Below are 18735 nucleotides of genomic sequence, written 5' to 3'. Positions count from 1 at the left end.
GCAGTGCTGGGCTTGCAAGGAAGGGGAAGGCAGCAGTTTGGACCCCTTGTAGGGACAGTGAGTCAGCAGCAAATTCATACGCTCAGGGTGTCAACTGGTGCCTGTTGGGACGGATGCCATGTGAGAAGAGGTGGTGTTTGCTGAAAGCCCTGCGTGTGCGCGTGTGCCGGGTGTTTGCTCAATACCTGTGTATATTTTGCAACCAAAGGGTATGTATCTGTGTGATGCTCTGTGCATCACACAGATACAGTCTCAAGTCCCAGATGGTGGTTGTGCTTGATCTTGAAAAGAACACAGCAGCATGGGGAAAGGGTCTTGCTAAAGCCTCCCTTCCCTCAAACCACCTTGCTGAAGATGGTGCGGGAGCTCTGTGGGGACCAGAGGGGATGCGTCTGCCATTGGTCCTGGAGCAAAAATGAATGAAGATGTTAATTTTGGGTGCAGCGGGAATCCTTTAGGGCAGGGGGCCCAGTTCGTACCTCAAGATTGTTTAATACTCCCCCCACTTTGATTTCTTCACTTACCTGAGGGAGGAGAGAAAGGTTTCCATGCAGAGGTGGGGTCTAGAAGCCGCAGTGGTGGGATGCTGAGGGCATCTCCCTTTCGGGAATGTGTTGGCAGGGGCAGGAGCAATGTAGGGCTCCTTCGTGTTGTGTCCAGAGCCCTGGAGGGACGCACAGCACTACTCTGGGCTACCCTGTGGACTGACCCCGAGGCTGGGGGGAATCAGGTGAACTCCCATTTTTTATGAGCTTGATATTGCATTGGGAATCTCTTGCAGAGAGCCTGCACTGTCTGTCCTGGCCACTGAGGTCTGAGGTTTGACACGGTTGGGAGTGACGAAATGAGAGTGAAATGGGGTTGCCAGAGAAAATGAAAACCACCTTAGCCTTGGAGGGGGAGGCACATGATGTTGGGACTGAACCATGGTGTCCAATTCCATCTCTCCCAGACCCCTCCTAATCCCAGTGGTATGCACAGATTTGGGCAATTGGGTACATGGCAGGAGTGGAGGTTACTCTATGCGGGCTCTTTGGGATGCTGTGTGGACAGACAGACCCACTCGTGGGACTGCTGTGGCCACTTGGACCAGGGGAAGAGAAAGGTCCCTGGCCCTGGGGGCTCAGTGCTTGGCCAGGCCGGCTGGTGCAAGCCCCTGCATGCCCTGGGGTAGGGCTCAGTCACCCTGCCCCGGGGGTGCCTCCACGCCCAGCTCCATCTACAGACACTACTGAGGACTGGGGGCCAAAATGAAGCCTGTGGGACCTCTTCTTGGCCTGGATCTGGCTTCTTGCCACCACCCTCATTTTCTCCCGTTTGCTTGAATCCTGCCCCCCTCTCCCCCCCCTCCAGAACCAGCCCTACACCTGGGGTGGCCAGGCTACAATTTCTGGAGCCCTTGAACCAAAACCCCTCCTCTTATGCTCCTCTTCTCTGCAGGCAGAGCAGGGGAGGCTGCGCCCTGCCAGGAAAGACCCCCCTCCCCCCGCTCCCTGCCCGAGCAGGGCGGCCAAGCCGGGCACCCCCTTCCCCCGCCGGGAGGTGAAGCCGGGTGCATTTCGGAAGGGAAGTCACTGGCGAGCCACATCCTTCCGGAGAGCAGCTCCCTCCCGGGGCTGGGGACCAGGGGAGACAAAGACGGGACACACGCAGAGAAAAACCTTTCGCCGGCTCGCCCAGGTGAGAAGCAGCCGGAGGGTTTCCGAAACCGGGGGGGGGGGGGGACCGGGACCGCCCCCGCCCCGCCGGTGAGTGCCACCGCCATCCCCGGGGGCGGGCAGGGCTGGGCTTCTCCGTTGCCCAGGGGGTTGCCGGTTCCCTCCCAGCCGGCTGGAGGAGGGAGGGAGCGAAGGTGCGGCGGGGTGGGGTGAGCGCTTCAGACACACCTGCCGGGGCGGTGAGGCGGCGGCGGCGGAGCGGGGCGCGGCGCGGCGCGGCGCGGCGCGGTGCGGTGCGGAGCGGCACAGCCCGCCCGGCGGCGGGGATGGCGGGTAAGGGGCGAGCCCCCGGCCGGGAGCAGGGGACGGGGGCTTCTCCCCGGGCCTTGCGGAGCCCTCGGGGGGCGGCGCAGCCCCGCTGTGCCCCTTCTCCCGCGGAGGCGGCTGCTGCCGCGCCCGTCGGCATCGCCCCGGGGCGGCCGGGGCGTGGGTTTCGCACGGGCTCTAGGCGGGGTGGTGGTGGGGTGTTTGCTCCTCTTCTCCTCCTCCTTCCCAGCCACCTGGCCTCCGCCTCGCCATTTCTCGGAGAGCGCCTTCGGGCTGGCCGAAAGGGGAAGCGCTGTCTCCCCCCCGGCCTGGAGGGGCCGCGGCGGGCGGGAGGTGGGGTACCCCGGGCGGGAGGAGGGGTACCGGCTCCCGGACCCCCGTGCCCTCTCTCTCTCTCTCTCTCTTTCTCTCTCTGCCAGAAGCTGGTTGCTGCTTGCACAGCCGGCTTGGGCTTCTTGGAGAAACACTTTGATTTAAAGGCATAAATCTGCTGCCGAGGAGCAGAGCTCAAAACAGCGCAACTTCTGTGACCTGCTGTTGCATCCTCCTTCTTCGTACCTGTGTCCCTGTGGCAAGCGAGCCTGTCCCAAATGAGAGAGATCAGTTTCTGCAAGAAATGCAGTTTGTTTTCTTTATTCAACTTAGGACAATCCAGATCTGTATCGGTATTTAGGCTCCTAAGCCCTTTGGTGCTGGAAATGAGACACTTGAGTATCTTTTGTGGATTCAACAATTCTTTTTTCCTGTTATCCTTCATCCAGCAGACCCTGAGCCTCCCGTATTTCTACTTGGAGGATTAACTTCTGCACAGCTCTCTCAGCCAATCCCATTGCTGTGCTAGCTGGCTGTCTGAAATTGCATGATATCATTCTCACCACAAGAAAGAAAAAAAAAAACCAAACCAAAACCCAAAGAAAAGAAAAAAGAGTGGGAGATTTCCTTCCCTCTGCCTTCGTGCAACATGAACCTCTACACTGCCCCTGGGCATGTTTGTGTGGCTGGGGTAGGAAAGCTGGACTTGATGCCAGCACCAGAGCAGCAGCTAACGGTGCACACTGGGGAGGAGAGATGGCTTCTAGGTCTCAGAAGATCTTTGCTGTGCTTTGCCTTGCCAGCTAAAAGGATTTGTGCTGGCCTGTGAAGTAGATTTTGTTTCTCGCTTGAGAATAGATAACCCTGGTTGAGTTGATACACAGCTGGGAAGAGAGCTCCTTGCACATACCTGCTCCATCTGGCTTGTAGAACTTAATGGAGCCGGTTCACCACTGCTCTAAGGGTTTTCAGTCCATTGACTTCAGGGGGTCCCTCTTGCTTTATTTGATTGACAGAGGGATTGCCTTGTTGCTGCCTATTTCCAGGGCTCCACATGGATGTGTGGAAGATACATGGAAGATGCGCTTCTGTGATTCCCCTTTGGCTCCAGTACCTGTAGCCAAGGTGCTCCATGGGACGATGCCCTTGACAACTTCAGTTTGGTCACCGATGCTTGGGGCATGCACAGGGCCAATGGCTCCCCAGGGAAACCCTTCTCTCCAACCCCAGTATGAGAGACCGTGTTCCAGGCTGTGAAACTCTTGGTCCTGAGAGTTTCCCGTTCTCAGGGATGGGGAAAAAGGGAAGAAGTGTGATGGTCAGGGGGATTTAAGAGTGCTTCAGGGATGACATCTTCTCTAGACTTCCGTCTGTATATGCTCCTAACTCCTTTATGCACCACTGCCTTCTGCCATCTGCATATCTAAGGCCCTGCGTGGGCACTCAAGATCCTGCCGGACTGACTTGTATGTAAAATGACTTCTGATGTATCTGAGTCCCATTTGTAAGACTGCCGAATCATTTGCAGGATCATACCTCGACTCACGTTCTCCCATGCCTACTCATGCCTTTTACTCTCTGCTCCTCCATCATTCCTCAGATCTTTTCTTTCCTTTTATCCTTCCAGCCCTGGAGAATGCCCCCCTCCAAGCCTGCAGCCTCTTGGAGCAGGAGGAGGAAGAAGACGACACCATCTGGGAGAAGATTGAGAGTGCACGGCATCAGCTGACCCGCTCCCTGAACCCTGCGAAGCTCACCCCATACCTGCGCCAGTGCCGTGTGATAGACGAGCAGGATGAGGAGGAGGTGCTGAATTCGTGCCGATTCCCTTGCAAAAGCAACCAGACAGGTGGGAGAAAGCACAAGCTTGCACTTAGATGAGCCTTGTTTGTGGGGAACAACCTGGTTTTGACATGCAGTGGATGCTACGCAGCACGTGGTATTGTGGCCTCCTGGTCCCTCTCACTGCAGTGCTGCCCTGGCTTTGTTGTTCTCTGAGATGCTCTGCAGCCAGACCTTCCTCTCATCCTCTGTGGGCCTCCCCCTGGGTGCACACAGATGAGGGCAGTGCTCCCACCCTGTTCCCTCCTCCAGCCATTCCCATTCTTGTGGATGGAAGCAGAACTGGTGGAGATGCAACTTCGTATCATGAAGCTGGTCTATGCTGTTTTCTCTCTGGTTTGCAGGGAATTCATCCTAGCTCTTTATCCCTTCTTCCAGGTTACCTGATAGACATCCTCCGGCGCCGTGGGAAGCGAGGCTACGAAGCCTTCCTGGAGTCTTTAGAGTTTTACTACCCAGAGCACTACACCCGGCTCACAGGGAGAGAGCCAGCCCAGCGCTGCTCTATGATCCTGGGTAGGGGCAGCTTCTCCGTCCCCCCTTCAGCTGCTGCTCGCATGGGAAGGGCCAGAAATCTGTGCACGTGCATGTATAAAGCCCTGGTTCATGCTACCTGTGTGCGAGGAACCCTGACAGCTCTGTGCTCTGGATCTGGAAGGGAGGGGACCACAAGTACAGGTGTGATGGACCGTGGTGCCGCAAGCCTGGGACAAGAAGGGCTGCAAACCCACAGGAGAGCTTGGCACGTCTTGATGGAAAACAGAGCATCGGGTTGCTTTTTCTTGGGGTTACCCCTGTTGCAGCAGCCAGGACCTGAGTCTCTTTTATCTCCCCCTAGATGAGGAAGGCCCTGAGGGACTAACTCAGTTCCTGATGATGGAAGTGAAGAAGGTGAGGGCTCAGCGGAAGGAGCACCTGCTGAAGGAGCACCAGCTCCAGGTGAAAAACCAGGCGTTGGAGCAAGAGCAGGCCCGGCTGGAGCAGCAGCTGCAGGAGCTCCTGAAGGTGCAGGAGCGTTACCAGCGGCTGAGAGAGGAGTGGGACACCAACAGCGTGGAGCTGCTGAGGCTGAAGGATGAGAACTACATGATGGCCATGCGCTATGCGCAGCTCTGCGAGGAGAAGAACATGGCTGTGCTGCGGAGCCGGGACCTGCAGCTGGTGGTACGGCCCTGGGTAGCGCGGGGGTTGGCAGCGGGAGGCGGTGGGGGTCTGACAGCCGAGGGGGATGCATGCGGATGTCCGTGCATGGTGGCCTGTGAGTGTGAAGGAGCTGATGGCAGGCGGGACGTGTGTCAGGGTGTGCTCTTGATGGGGAGCGTGCCCTGAGTAGGGCAGAGTGTCCAAGTCATGGGCATGGCATGGGAGACTGGCTGCTGCCCTGGGGCAGCTGGAGATACATCACCAGCTCCTGCTGCAGCTGGAGGTACATCACCTAGAGGAGCCAGAACCAGCTCCTCAGAGGAGCTGCCAGGGATGCCTTCCCCAGCATCTCTTGGCTTTCTCAGCCTGGCTGTTGGTGCCATGAGATGCCCTGTCTGCTCCTGCACACGGTCGCTGCCCTGTGCTCCCTGCTCTGCTGATGGGCGCCTGCGCTGTGCCCAGGTAGCACAGGCACGCAGCAGGCAGCTGACTCTGTCAAGCCCTGTGTTTGTATTTACTCCTTCCCTGGGAAAGGGCTTGCATTTTCCTCTTTCTAGCGAGGATGGTGGCTGCGCAGCCACCCGCACACGGGGTGCTGGGTCCGTGTGTGCTGCCTGGAGCTGCCCAGCCCACCTTGCTGCTCATAGGAGCCTTTTGGCCCAGACTCCATCCCCCCCCGCCACTCCCCACCCCCTCCTTGTCTGTCTCATGATGTTTGGGAGACTCATGCCGCATACCTGAAGGAATTCGTGACTCTGCACTCCAGCTGCCAAGCTCTCACCTCCAGCAAACACGCGCCCATTTCCTGCCTGGGCAAGGACAGCCCTACCTTGAAGATACAAATAACCCAGTTTCCTTGGTGCTTTGCTGCCTTCTGGCATTCCCCACACCAGTCTGGGCCTGGGCCTCTCACGCAGACCTGCGGTTACCTTTCATTCCTCATCCTGCTCTGTCAGCCCCGGGATCCTCCCCTACCTTTTATCTGGTATTCCTGCCAATGCCAGCTCCCCCGGGCCTCCTCTGAGCAGGGAGGCGAATTGCTTGTGGGTGACTGTGGGGTGGAGAAATCCCCCTGGAAGCAAGGTGGGCCACCCTCCTGGCTCCAGGGTCCAGAACTGACTGGTCCCTGAAAGTCATTCTAAGTCTTTTGGGCAGATTTGCAGAAGTAATCCAGTTCCCGACTCCCTGTTTGGCAATTTTGGCAGTGCTGCCTAGTGTTCAGTGGCTTTGATAGGTTTCCCCTGCCTCATTTGCTCTGAAAGCCTTACCAGGCTGTGAAACTCTGGTTCTCTGATCAACCTCATCAGTCATTACAGGTCTGCGAGGACCTCCCTCACTCCTAAAAGTAACTGAGCTCCCCTGTCTCCAGTGACATGTCGGTGGAGGAGTGTGAGAGCAGGCCAGGGTGTGACGATGCATCTGTGGTACCCTGCAGCCTCCAGCGGCTTGAGCCTCAAATGCTTCCCAGGCCAGAGGTGACCTGCCTGCACTGGATAGCCTCCAGTGGATTTTTCTGCTGCAAATTTGGTTCTCAGCTGTTCTAGGAGCCGGGAAGCCTTTGAGAGACTCGCAGCTGCTGGCCCTGGCAGTGCACCAGAGGTCCCTGCTCCACCCAGGGTCAAGGCCAGCTGCACTGAGGATGCTGCAAGGTAGCAAGAAAGTTGTTGCACCAAGAGAGGATCCTGACACTGAATGCGCTTATGCAAGTGCATCTTCCTCCTTTGCCCTGCAGGGAAAAGCTTTTGTGTGCAGCTGTGCTAACCTTGGCCCAGTGGTAGGATAGTGCTTCACGTGGTTGCCCAGCCCTTGCTTTCCTCGCCTCTGGACCCTTTTTCTGCCCAGCGTCCTCTCTGCTTCACTCTCCTGCTAAGGCAGAGGTGCGGGGCTGTGTGCATCAGACTCTGTTTCTTCCTTGGATTGCAGGTAGACCAGCTGAAATGCAAAGCAACCAGCCTAGAGGAGGAGTGCAGCCTGCTGCGGAAACAGGCATCTGCGCCGCCCCAGCGAGAGGTGGAGGAGCGGGGCCACCCTGACGCCATGTCCGAGCTGTGGGCTGAGAACCAGCGGCTCATGGCATCGCTGCAGGAGCTGCAGGGCATGTTGCAGGTACCTGACAGGGCAGGCTCCAAGTCACCTCCTGTCCTGGTGCACCCTCAGTGCTGGTGACATGGGCACTGGAAAGATGGGGGGAAATCACTGTCCCTTCCTCTGAGCATATTGCTTGGCTGTGGTGGCTGCCGTTGCTTCTGGGTCTGGGCAGTGATCGGTCCTTGTTTCCAGCTCTGCGACTCTTGGATGTGCTCACAAATGTAACTTTGTGTTGGAGCGCGCAGTAGATTAATGCAGGAGTGATGATGACAGTCATGCCAGTCTGCCCATCACTGCCCTGCTCTGGTGCCCCCTTGGTGCTTGTGGTGCAGTGACGGTACCCTCTCACCTCCTAGACACCCAGTGAGGGCCCAGTGCCAGGCTCTGAGCAGATCCTGCTGGACATCCTGGAGCACGACTGGAAGGAAGCCCAAGACGACCGGCAGGATCTCTGCCAGAAACTCAATTCCCTGCAGAACGAGCTGCAGTGGGCCGAAGAGCTGAGGGATAAGGTAGAGCATCCATCACTGCCCCCGTCCCTGCACATTGAGCAGGGCCTGGAAGAGAGGGGAGGGAAGGGGCTGGGAAGCCACAGCAGTCGCTTCCAGGAGGGCTAATGCTCGCTGCTCGCTGTTGCCAGTACCTCCAGGAGGTGGAAGATCTGCAGCTGAAATACCGGACGCTGCAGAAGGACTGTGATCTCTACAAGCACCGTATGAACACAGTGCTGCTGCAGCTGGAGGAGATCGAAAAAGAGCGGGACCAGGTGAATTGCTCTCCCTCCCAGTTCTCCACCTCCCAGCAGAACCAGGGTTTTTGTCTCTACTCTGGATACCCCCTTCTTCCCCAGTGAATCTTCTCCATCCATGCCAGGGTGGGAGGTGGGGGTTAGTAGTGCAGTCCTCTGCCTTTTTTTACTCTCAGCCTGGGTCCTTGCAGGCAATCCAGAGCCGCGATGGGGTGCAGCTACAATACTCCCAGAGTCTGATTGAGAAGGACCAGTACCGCAAACGCGTGCGGGCCCTGGAGGAGGAGAGGGATGAGCTCCTAAGCAAGCTGAGCCAGGCAGAAGGGCTGAACAGCACACTGGAGGCACAGCTGCAGCGGTCCCAAGGCAGCCGCAGCCTGGGCAAGGTGAGGGTGGCTAGAAAGAAGGGGGAACAGAGAATGCAGAGGGGTCAGGGCTGATTTCTGGGGAACGCAATGGGATGATGTGTCCCTTCTCTCCCAGATGTGCAGCTCTTCCTACTCCCTCTGCTCCAACCTCAGCAGCACCTGGAGCCTCGTGGACAACCCTTCCAGCTTTACAACTGGACTTGTGGATGCACTGGGGGTTTCTACTATCCCGTTCCTGGGGGACTCAGCCATTCAGAGCATGGTGAGTGCTTGACCATGAGAGGCTGACCCTCAGCTGAGGGCAGTGGGGACCCACGCTGCTCAAGAATGGCACAGAGACATTGGAGCAGGCTCATTGTGGGGCTGTGACTTGGTGGAAGACTGGGCATGGGGCAGTGTGTAAGGTGGGAGCAGATCCCAGGTGCAAAGCTTTGTTCTCTCAGTCTCTGACAAACTGGCCAACGCTGCACCAGAGTGTGCAACACTCAGCTGGGTGGGAGAGAGGGAGAAGTGAAACTCTCTTCATCCCATATGATACCCTAGAAATCAAGAGCCTCATGTAAGATGTTCTCCTCCCCAAAAAGCTGTTTAATCTACATATGCTGGGGAAGAAATACTAGCTCTTTTGAATCCTGTAGCAGCATTGTATTGTTTTTAAGGGAGTCGGGTTCTTTCCTTTGACTCTTTGAACTCTCATCCTAAAGCACCCTAAAATGGGCAGTCCCACAGGTTACACACACCTGTGGGTGTGCAGTGGCTAAAAGTGAGATATAATGACAAGGCTGGATATTCCCTTCAGCTGCTACTACTCCCATAGCTTGTACCTTGCAAAAAGTTGGGGATGCAGTGTCATGCATCTCTATCCGTGCTGTCTCCTTGGGAAAACAAGGTGCCCCTGGGTGTTTGGAGGGATGTGGATGATCCCTGAAGAGGCATGTGGTACCCTAGGAGCTGTTTGCAACCTAGCCCAAAGGGAGGGCACAGGTGGTGCTGGGTGTTGGTGTTAGCAGGCATCTCTTTCTCACTCTGCCCAAGGAGGTGACTCCCGACAGTGAGAAGGATATCAACCGCCTTTCCACCTTCCCTTTCCCCCCTTGCATCGGCTCCATCCTCCGTCGGCAGCGGGAGGATAGGTGCATGCCCTACAAAAGGTGATTGCCAGGGGCTACTTGAGGCTGTGTCTCGTCCGTGGGGGCTGTGGGGGCCAGGGAGAGCAGGCTGGCAGGGGAGGGGGGAGTTTGGAGTCGGGACTGAGAGTGGGAAAGCTAGCTGGGAGCTGTGTGCTGGTTGGGGGTTGCTTCTGGGGAGTGGGGGAAGGCTGCGGGGATGGGGTTGGGAACGGGATGCAAACAGGCTTTAGAAAAGCTGCTGCCTCACAGCTCACCTTTGTGTCTCCTTTGTAGCTTGTCCTGTGGCTCCTTTAGCAGCATTGAAGATGCAACAGGTACCAGGGTGCGGGCTTTCCCCAAAGGGCTTAGCTAAAAAGAAGTGGAGGGCTCTGCACCTGTAGCAGGGTGCTATGGACCCACACGTCCCCCCCGCTGCTATGCCAGGCACAGCAGCTGGAAAGGCTGGCTTTTCCTCTTCAGAACAGGTAGCTATTCACATCAGCTCCATTTAATTCATGGAGAGCTGCGCTGATGGAGAACTTGATGTGGAGTTGAGGGAGTAGGTAACAGAAGAAGACAAATGCCTTTGCCCTGGGGTGTTATTGGTTCATGGTGATGGGTTGGAAATCTCCTGGAGTGGAGCTCCTGGTGCTGGCAGGTCCTGGGTGGTGCTGGTGCTGAGCTGGTGGTGAGGTGGTGAGCTCAGCTGGTGGCTGAGCTCCTCTGGGCATATCCAGGTGGCCCTGGCTTCTGCTGCCTTCTGACCAAAATGCTGGTGAAGGGAGCGAAGATCTGCTTGTTCTCAGGAGACGCAGGAAGTCCTTTGCAGGAGGGTGACTGTTCAAAGCTGCCCTGCAGCCTCAATTTCCCAGTCAGATGCTAGAAAATGCCCAGGATGGGGGTGACAGACCCTTGCCACCCTGAGAACGTGAGCTCCCTGCAGTGCTCAGAGAGGTGATGTGCCCCCTCTCTCCCTCTTGCTCTCTTTCCTAGGCAGTGGTTTTGCTAGCGCCTCGCTTGGAGCCTTCTCCTCTTCTTCCAGCAGCACCTATGCCAGGGTGAAGTCGGAGATCTGCTTGTCCACGCTTCCCAGCCGCGAGGACGTCACCAGGAGGTGACTGCTGCTCTCTGAGCTAGGCACTCTGAGCTGGCTGCCTGGGGGGATGTTTCGTCATGCTGGGGGACCATGCTTGGGAGACCCTTCCTTTCTGCCTTCCCCCTTGTGGACTCTTTATCGCTAGTGGGAGAGGAGAGAAATGAAGATCCTATAGTCCTTGCTTTCTAGCAGGACTCCAATTTTTTGTGCTGTCCCATTTGTTAAGGCAGGGGTTGGGATGTTGCCCTGGGCTGGACACACATCTGTCTAGGTAGGGACAGGACTGTGGGAGCCCAGCTTGGCTTTGGTGTTGGGGCTGGTGGGATGGAAGGGGCTATGGGGGTTCATAAGCTCTGCGTGTGTGCCCTGGTGATGGCTGTGAATCACGAGCTCTGTACCGCAGTGCTTAGTACAATAAACATCTTGTAGCTGGGCAGTAGGCACGGGGGACTGGTTCTTAGAAAAGGCAGCAAACTTTGGTTGGTGAACTTGGTGTTTCTCCTTGCCAGGTCACTGGTGGTACAGCTCACCAGCATGGGTCACCCCAGCAACCCCTCACCCCAGGAGAAGAGGCTTGGAGCAGACATCTCCATCCTTGGAGGGAACAGGACAGGGATTTACATCCAGTGGGTGAAGCCAGGCTCACGGGTTGAGGATGCAGGACTCAGGGAAGGGTGCCGGCTCATTGAGGTGAGTCCGGGAATGAGTTAACTTTGTGGGTTTGCAAGGTACCTGGGATGATGCAAGGAGTGTGGAGTGATCCCCAGTGCAAGCTGACCTTTACCCAGCTTGAAGTCCACCTCCATTTCTCTTGTTTCCCAGGACTGCTCCCTGCTTAGAGCTTTATGCAGCACAAACAACCATCCAGGTCTCATGGTACTCAAGTGTATTTGTGCATGTAAAAATGCTGAGGCCTTCTGAAACGCTTCCTTCACCTGTGGGAGGGGAGAAACAAAAAGGAGTCACACAATTAAGATGGCAATATGGCTATACGTCCCTGGAGTTGTCTGTCACCTTGTAGCATTTCAGAGCAGTTTGCATCCTGCATCCCGCACATGCCTGTTGCAAAGCAATCAATTCTGGAGCAAGGTTTCTCAGGCCTTTGTGACCCTCCCGAGCTATAGAGAATAATTGCTTTGAAGAAGGCTCCTGGAGGGAGGGAAGAGCATTTGTTTTGGCAAGAATGACACCACTTGAAATACAGCTACACTACTTGAATTAATATCCCACCTGTTACTGAAAATAAACCAGCTCTCCTGCCCCCACTCCCACACACGTTCATGCACACACATTTGCTTTCACAGCAGCCTGGCATCCAGACTGGGTAGTGGCTGGCAGCAGGTATTTCAGAGGCAGAGGATGGAACCAGAGGCTGGCTGAGGTTGCCTGGTCCTCAGGTAGAGCTTTCCCTGGGCCTGCCTTGTTCTGTAACATCTCTTGTATAACCCTGATGGATGAGGGAGCTGGGGGGGAGCCTGATCTTCCAGCCCTCAGGTCTAACAGCATCGGGTCCTTGCTAGCTGAGGTTGCCATCGTTGAAGGAAGAGGTGCTTTCCCTCGAGAACTGCACGCGGGAAGTAGCCTACCTGAGCCTGCTGCATTGGCATGAGCCCTCAAGTCTCATCTTTCAGCTGGACCTGGAAGGTAAGGCCCTGGCAGCTCAGTCTCCTTTGAGCCTGAGCTCTCTGCCTCCCTTTCCAGACCCTCCACCCAGCCCTGCAGGTAAATCTCAGTTATTCTCTCTCCTTTCCTGTTTGGTCCTAGGCCACCATGTCTGACACAGGGGTTGGCTGTAGCTCCGGTAGCTTTCCCTGTCTGGTGTGACTTGTGCATCCCCTGAGTTACAGGATGGAGGTACAGACCTTCTGTCTGTTTGCCTCCTCTGCACCCCTCACCCCAATCTGTAGCATCACAGCTGTGCTGGGGACTTGGCTATGTTATCGGTGATGGTTGTCTCCTGTGTCCCTGCCTGTGGTGACTTATGTCTCCTGCTCCAGGATACCAGCTGCTGCGGGAAACCCTGGAAGAAGGGAAGAAGTTTTCCGGAGACTCATTCTACGTACGCACCAACCTGTCCCTCCTGGAGCCGTCAGACCCTTACGCGCTGTGCGTCAAGTGTCGGGAGATCCTCCACGTCACGGACACCATGCACAAAGGCCGGTTGGAGTGGTACTGCTCCCGCGTTGATCCCTTGACCATGAGGGACCTGGACAAGGGGACAGTGCCCAACTACAGCAGGTAACTAGGGTGAGGAGGAAGGCAGGGGGTACCTGGGGTACCTGCCTCATTTATCTGTGGTGAGCATTCCCTAGGAGTCCTGAGGGGTGCAGACTGGCCTCTCAATAGTGTGGGCTGCCCAAGCCTTGTATGGGTGACCAGTGCTGTAGTGTTTGAGTGCCCTTGAGAGACCGGGAGATTGAGTGAGGGCTTTGATAGGTCTATGCTTCAATAGATCTCTGTGGGGTTTGGCAAAGAGGGTCACAGCAGGCTACGGTCCCTGGGGGCTCTAGAGTTGCTTGAGTGCAACCTCTCTGTCTTTTCAGGGCTCACCAGCTTTTGAAGATGCAGGAGAAGGGCCAGATGCCTGGGCAGCAGAGGGGCCACAGAAATAATGTAAGCCAAAGAAGCCAGCAGTGAGAGCCATGCATGTGTGCCTATGGCCACCCCACCACCTCGGCACGCAATCTGCCCCACTCTGTTGGTAAACCAACTCGTATAGAGGTGGCAGATGGGTTAGCAAGCAGAGCAGGTGCTTATAGCCCAGGCACTGTTACTGCTTTGTGGCTGCTTTCCTACCCTGTCCCCACTTCCGAGACTGAACCTGATGGGTGGCAGGCCCAGTCTCATGCTTTTTATATGTGCGCTCCATCCGCTTTCCCAGCGGGTGTTCTGCAGCCAGCTGTGTGTGTGTGTGCGCGCGCGCGCGTGTGAAATGGTCTACGCTCTCAGCCTTATTGCCCTCACTTTCTCCTCAGCTAAAGAAACGGGCCTTGGACCAACTGCGCCTGGTGAAGTCCAAACAGCACAGGAGCCCAGAACAGCCCCCTCAGCAGCTGTGGCTGGATCCCTGCTCAGGTGAGCTGTTACCCCTGCGCCTGCCCCATCACTCTTGGAGACCCAGTCATCCTGTGGACACTGAAGAGACATTGGCATCTGGGATGCCTCAGTGTCTTTGCCCAGGACCCCTCTTATAACTCTGCTAATGGGATTTTGGGAAGCCTGTGTATATTTAAAGCCCCTGCTCCTTTTCCCTGGTTTTCTGGGGCTTTCCGTTGCTTCTGTGGTTCTTGGGGTCATCTAACTTTTTGTGGAGAATAAGCTGGTGTGTAACTCAAGGGAGTCCTAGGAAATGGGCAACGGGGGCTGCAGCCAGGGTGTCTGCCTGTGAGTGTTGTAACCAGGGTAGGATCTCTCCTGGGACATGGAATGGTTGGTAGGTGCCTCCATGAGTCAGGATGAGGGGATGGTACAGGAAGAATGGGATGGTCTGCGGGCTGGTCACAGGCTGGTCTTCTGTGTTCTCACCTTTGACTTTCTCTTCTTCATTCCTGTCTTCCAGACCCAGACATGAACCTGAAGCCTTACAGCCTGGTGCGCCCCGTGGTGGTCAAGACACCTCGTCCTGTGGTGCTGTCACCTAACTGCATTGCACCACGGCTCATCAGGAACCTGCTGGACTTGCCCACCTCTCGCCTGGACTTCCATGTGTGTCCAGCAGGTAGGCAGCAATGAGTGGTTGACATGCCCAGGGCTGTTTTAGGAGCCTGTGGCTGAGTGAGGTAAAGTGGGCAAGTCTCCTACTTCCGAGGGCTGCTTTCCTCTTTTACCTCCTGCCACTTCTTAGCCATACAGTGAGGAGGTAAGATGTTGCTCAAAGAGGTCACTTCTGTGGAGGCCTTGGTCAGCCCAATTCAGGGAAGAGGTGCTCTTAGTCTTGGAATTATGAGGTGTGGTCTCCTGGGACTCTTGGAAAGCACATGAGGTGTTTCTTCAGCGGCTAAGTGTGGGGGTCTCTCAGTCTTCCCAGACAATACCTGTTGACAGGTCACCTTTTGGGGCTGAGTGTCTGCAAGGTGTTCCCTCCTATTTTTAACTGCGTCCTATCCCTTCAGCCCACAGGGAAGCCAGCCCTCCCTTCTGGTCTCCTGGGGCATGGGGATCCTCTCTCTCCCCTTCAGTGGGTGGCGGTGGCATTGCCTTGCTGCTCTGGGTGGCTCTTTCCAGAGATGAAACCCCTGGCTGAGGTGGGATTTGCAGGTTGACTTCATACCAGCTCTTCTTCCCCAGGAATGAGAGGATCCAGCCTTAGTGCGGTTGTCCCCTTCCTTCTGCCAGCCGTGTGAGGCTGACACACTGCTGCAGAGGCTGCTGGGGAAAGGGCTTTTTTCCCATAGGGAATTTTCACAGAGGGCAGCTCCTTCTTTCCCCTTTCCTCCTTCCTTCTCCATCTCTCTCTTTTCCCCGTGTTTAGAGTTCTCCCTTTGCCAACTGTAGGACTGAAAAATGAGTCCGTATATTTTTTTTTTTTCGGGGGTGGTGATGGAGGTAATGAAAAATCTCTAGTTTGCTGAAGAAGGATGGCTCTGCAAATTTTGGCTGCTGGGTTCCTGATCCAAGTGTCTCGGCCATATATCCTGTCCTACTGAGCCCTCTGCAGGGTCTTCCTCACATTGCATGGGGACATGTTTCGAAGCTGTTACTGTGGCTGGGGACTTTACACCAAGGGGAAAAAACTCTGTTCTTCCCTCTCAGTTTTGCCTGTTGCGAGGGAAGAAAGGTAATCCGGGAGCGCTGAGCCATTTCTCTTTTCTTCGCTGCCTGTATTTTCCCTTGGAGAACTCCCCAGCCAGTGCAGAGTTAGTATAGGCCAGCCCACAGGAGCCTGGTGCCCCCAAAGGAAACAGATAGCTTTGTGGGATCCAGCTCTACCTGGGAAGTACCTGTGCCACCAGGCAGAGGTAGCAGAGGATGCCCAGCCAGCCTGGGGCTTGGGAGAGCTGGAACATGTGCTGGACCCAATTCCAAACATGCCTTCTCCTAAATGCATTACTTTATTCCTATCTTAGGGGTGAGCAGCTCCTGAAAGCCTTGTTAGGTTCCCTGCTCATGTTTTAGTGGCAGTGTGGGCAGCTGCCTGGGGCAGCACGGTCAGCAGGGAGAGTCTGGTGCCTGCTTCAGCCACGCTGGGCTGCAAAGCCTGTGGCTCTCAAGTGAGGTCTCTGTGCGTGCGTTGTCTCGTCTTCTAGTGGGAATTACCAGGGGCACCTGGCACCCATTGCTTCGACCATGCCGGACCTTGCTGTCCTGCCAGCTCTGCCCCCAGTTCTCTATCTCTGCATCACCTCTCTGCTGCTCTCCTGCCTGGCGTTGGCTTGACTGCTGGGTGCTGTCCTTCTGCCTCCGAGCAGGGGGAGGTGGCTCAGGCTGCCACCAGCAAAAGGAGGTTCAACTTGCCCCCTGTCTTCCTCCCACTCTCCCACACCAAGATGCACCCTCCTCTTGCTTCTCCAGCCCTGCCACTCACTGGAGCCAACTACAAGCCCATGCAGCTCACACACCCTGCAGAAAACCTACCCGGCAAAATAAAGTGATTATTTTTCTGCCATACTCTGTTACGGAGGGGGTGGGACAGTGTGGCAGTGGGGAAGGGGGGATAATGGCTGTGAGCTGGCTTAGGCTGCTGTGGTACTGCAACACGAGTGCTGCTCTTGCCCTGCAAGGTGTCTTCAGCTGTGATATCTTGCTTGTTCTGTACGCAGAAAGCTGCAGGAGATCCATGCCAACATGTAATGTTGTATAATTAGACTCGCTCTCCAGAATCCATAAACAGTGAACTCAATAAGCATCAGCGCAGCAGTAAACGTGTGGTAGAAAGTGCATGTAAAAGGGAGAAGGGGCTGATGTCTTCCTTTTCATATCTCCTCTTGGCTTGCAGAGAAGCTGGCAGAAGGGGATCCCAGCACTACCCACGCTCAGCAGCACCCTGTGTCTAGAACTGCCCCCCAGGACCAGAGGGAGAGCGAGCGAATCCGCATGATCCGGGAGGCGATGGGGAAGGTGCTGAGCTGTTTGGTGTGGGGAGAGAGGGCCAGGATGGGGAAGCCCATTCAGATTGGAGGAGAGGAGGAGACAGCCGAGCCGGGGGAAGAGGGAGGGTGGCGGGGTGATAGAGAAGGAGCTGCTTGCTTGGAGACTCTGTAATTTGGAGGGTCCAGGTGCTGTGTGGTTGTGGAGCAGCAGATATGGACTTTTCCCTGAGCCTCTGTTGAGCTCAGGTAAAAGAAATGGCATACTGGGGATTCGCGGTGGGAAACGCCATACGCAGAAGTGACCTCCCTGCTCTCACATTCCTCATCTTCGCCAAAGCGGCAACGGCTTTGCTCAGGGCAGACAGAGAAATGTGGGGCTGTGGGTGACAATAGTGACAAAGGGGATGTGAAGATGGGCTGTGGCTGAGCGAGGGGTCTGGTCTGCTCTTGGGTGGGGTTGGCAGTGATGGAGTGGGTGACCCTGCTCTTTAATTCTCCCCTTCCCTCTTGGCCCTGTCCATAAATCCCACATTTAATGGAATTACTATTGGAAAAGCAATGATATTTCACAGTATGGGGTTTGATTTAATGTAGCTGTCAGGGGCTGGGGTTATTTTTTCTCTATTTAAATCAGTAAATCTATTCAATTTCCCTTCCAGAATAAACACTGCCTGCTAGAGCTGGGAGTTCAGAGTGTAAGGGATCTAATTAAAAGTGAAATATACCCCATCGTTATCCATGTCGAGGTCACCGAGAAGAACGTTAGAGGACTCAGGTAAGAAAAGACGGAGTGGCATGGACGAAGGGTATCGTGGGAGGAGAGAGAAGCCCTTGTCTCTGTTCAGAGGGAGAGACAAGGATCCAGATGAGAGCACTTGCTCTGTGTGTTGGGGTTGGTGGCTGTGAGGGGGAAAAAGGGCAGGAAAATCAGCTTTGTGTATGTGTGAGGGAGTTCCTGGGTGTTTTTGCCACCCCATCTCTCTACGCCAAGGGTAATGCTCGTCCCTGTGTTTTCTCCAGGAGCTTGCTGGGCAAGGCAGGCCAGCGGGACTCGGAGGTGCTGAAGGTGTGCCGCAGTGCAGACCAGGCTCTCCACACGCTGCCGTGCTCCTGGGCCCGCGTGGAGCCCCACGCCTGGAGCCACGCCGAGGAGCTGCCCAAGGTGGTTCGGGGATGCATCTTCCAGGAGCAAACCCGCCCGCTGTGGATCGAGGAGGGCGATGACTGAGCTGGGGGTAGCAGAGTGGGCACTGCCAGCTACCATCCCCAAGAGATGTTCTCGGAGGTCCCTGCCTCCCCAAGCTCCACCAGGAAGCGTGTCCTTCCTCCCTGAGGGGATGCCGGCAGCAAAGTCCCCAGGGGTAGCCCTTCTGGTCCCCTTGAGGCCACCAAGAGCTGGGGAGTAACACATGCTGCCTCCCTAGTCTGAGCTTTATTTTATTGCAGAGACGTCTTCCACCGTCATGGTGGAAACCACACTTGTGGGCTGTTCCCCATCACCTTGGGCTGCCCTTGTCTCTGGTATGTGGTCAGATCGCCAGATGGGGAACGTGGGGGGACTGTGTGGGCTCAGGCTATGTAGGAGTATATCTTACACACATTTGAAGCCCTCCTCCCATCACCTCCATCTCTCCTGCCCTGCGGCACTGTGTGCTCTGGGTCCCCTCTTCCCCTGTCTACCTCGCCTCTGGCCCTGCGGCGCAGGGAGCGTGGCTCGTGTACCAACGCCCCGCCACGGCTGGAGTGACACTAAGCTTGCAACAAACCCTTGTTTTATAGGAGCTGTACTCTTTATTGCTTGTAAATTATTAATGGAGCCTTTTATTGCCAAACTGCATATAAAGGAGAATTAAATACCATTCATAATGGGAATGGGTGGCAGGCTGTGGGCTCGTGTGTTACTGGGAAGGTTTGGGTGGTGCATGATGGGGTGTTTTTCTCCTCCTCTAGCTGAGGCCCAACTGCCCAGCCCTCCAGGGGAAGGAGGGAGCACTGCTCTTGCTGTTGTAGGGCAG

General features: G+C 55.9%; 1 protein-coding gene across 1 annotated transcript; it reads left to right on the top strand.

The window, feature by feature from the left end:
* Positions 1-910: 910 nt before the first annotated feature.
* On the top strand, positions 911-17948 carry CARD10 (caspase recruitment domain family member 10; the record flags this gene model as incomplete). Its single annotated transcript, XM_082310203.1, has 22 exons — positions 911-971; positions 1441-1680; positions 3925-4146; positions 4518-4655; positions 4978-5303; positions 7206-7388; positions 7727-7882; positions 8011-8136; positions 8310-8504; positions 8602-8748; positions 9522-9637; positions 9890-9930; positions 10589-10709; positions 11201-11381; positions 12212-12335; positions 12689-12929; positions 13235-13304; positions 13667-13766; positions 14251-14409; positions 16627-16748; positions 17380-17495; positions 17741-17948. 22 exons carry the CDS (start codon positions 911-913, stop codon positions 17946-17948), a joined length of 3393 nt encoding a protein of 1130 aa, XP_082166329.1.
* Positions 17949-18735: the final 787 nt, after the last annotated feature.

The sequence above is a fragment of the Platalea leucorodia genome, assembly GCF_965183815.1.
Source record: "Platalea leucorodia genome assembly, chromosome: 4".
NCBI classification, from domain to species: Eukaryota; Metazoa; Chordata; class Aves; order Pelecaniformes; family Threskiornithidae; genus Platalea; species Platalea leucorodia.
This window is presented reverse-complemented; position numbering and strand designations above follow the sequence as displayed.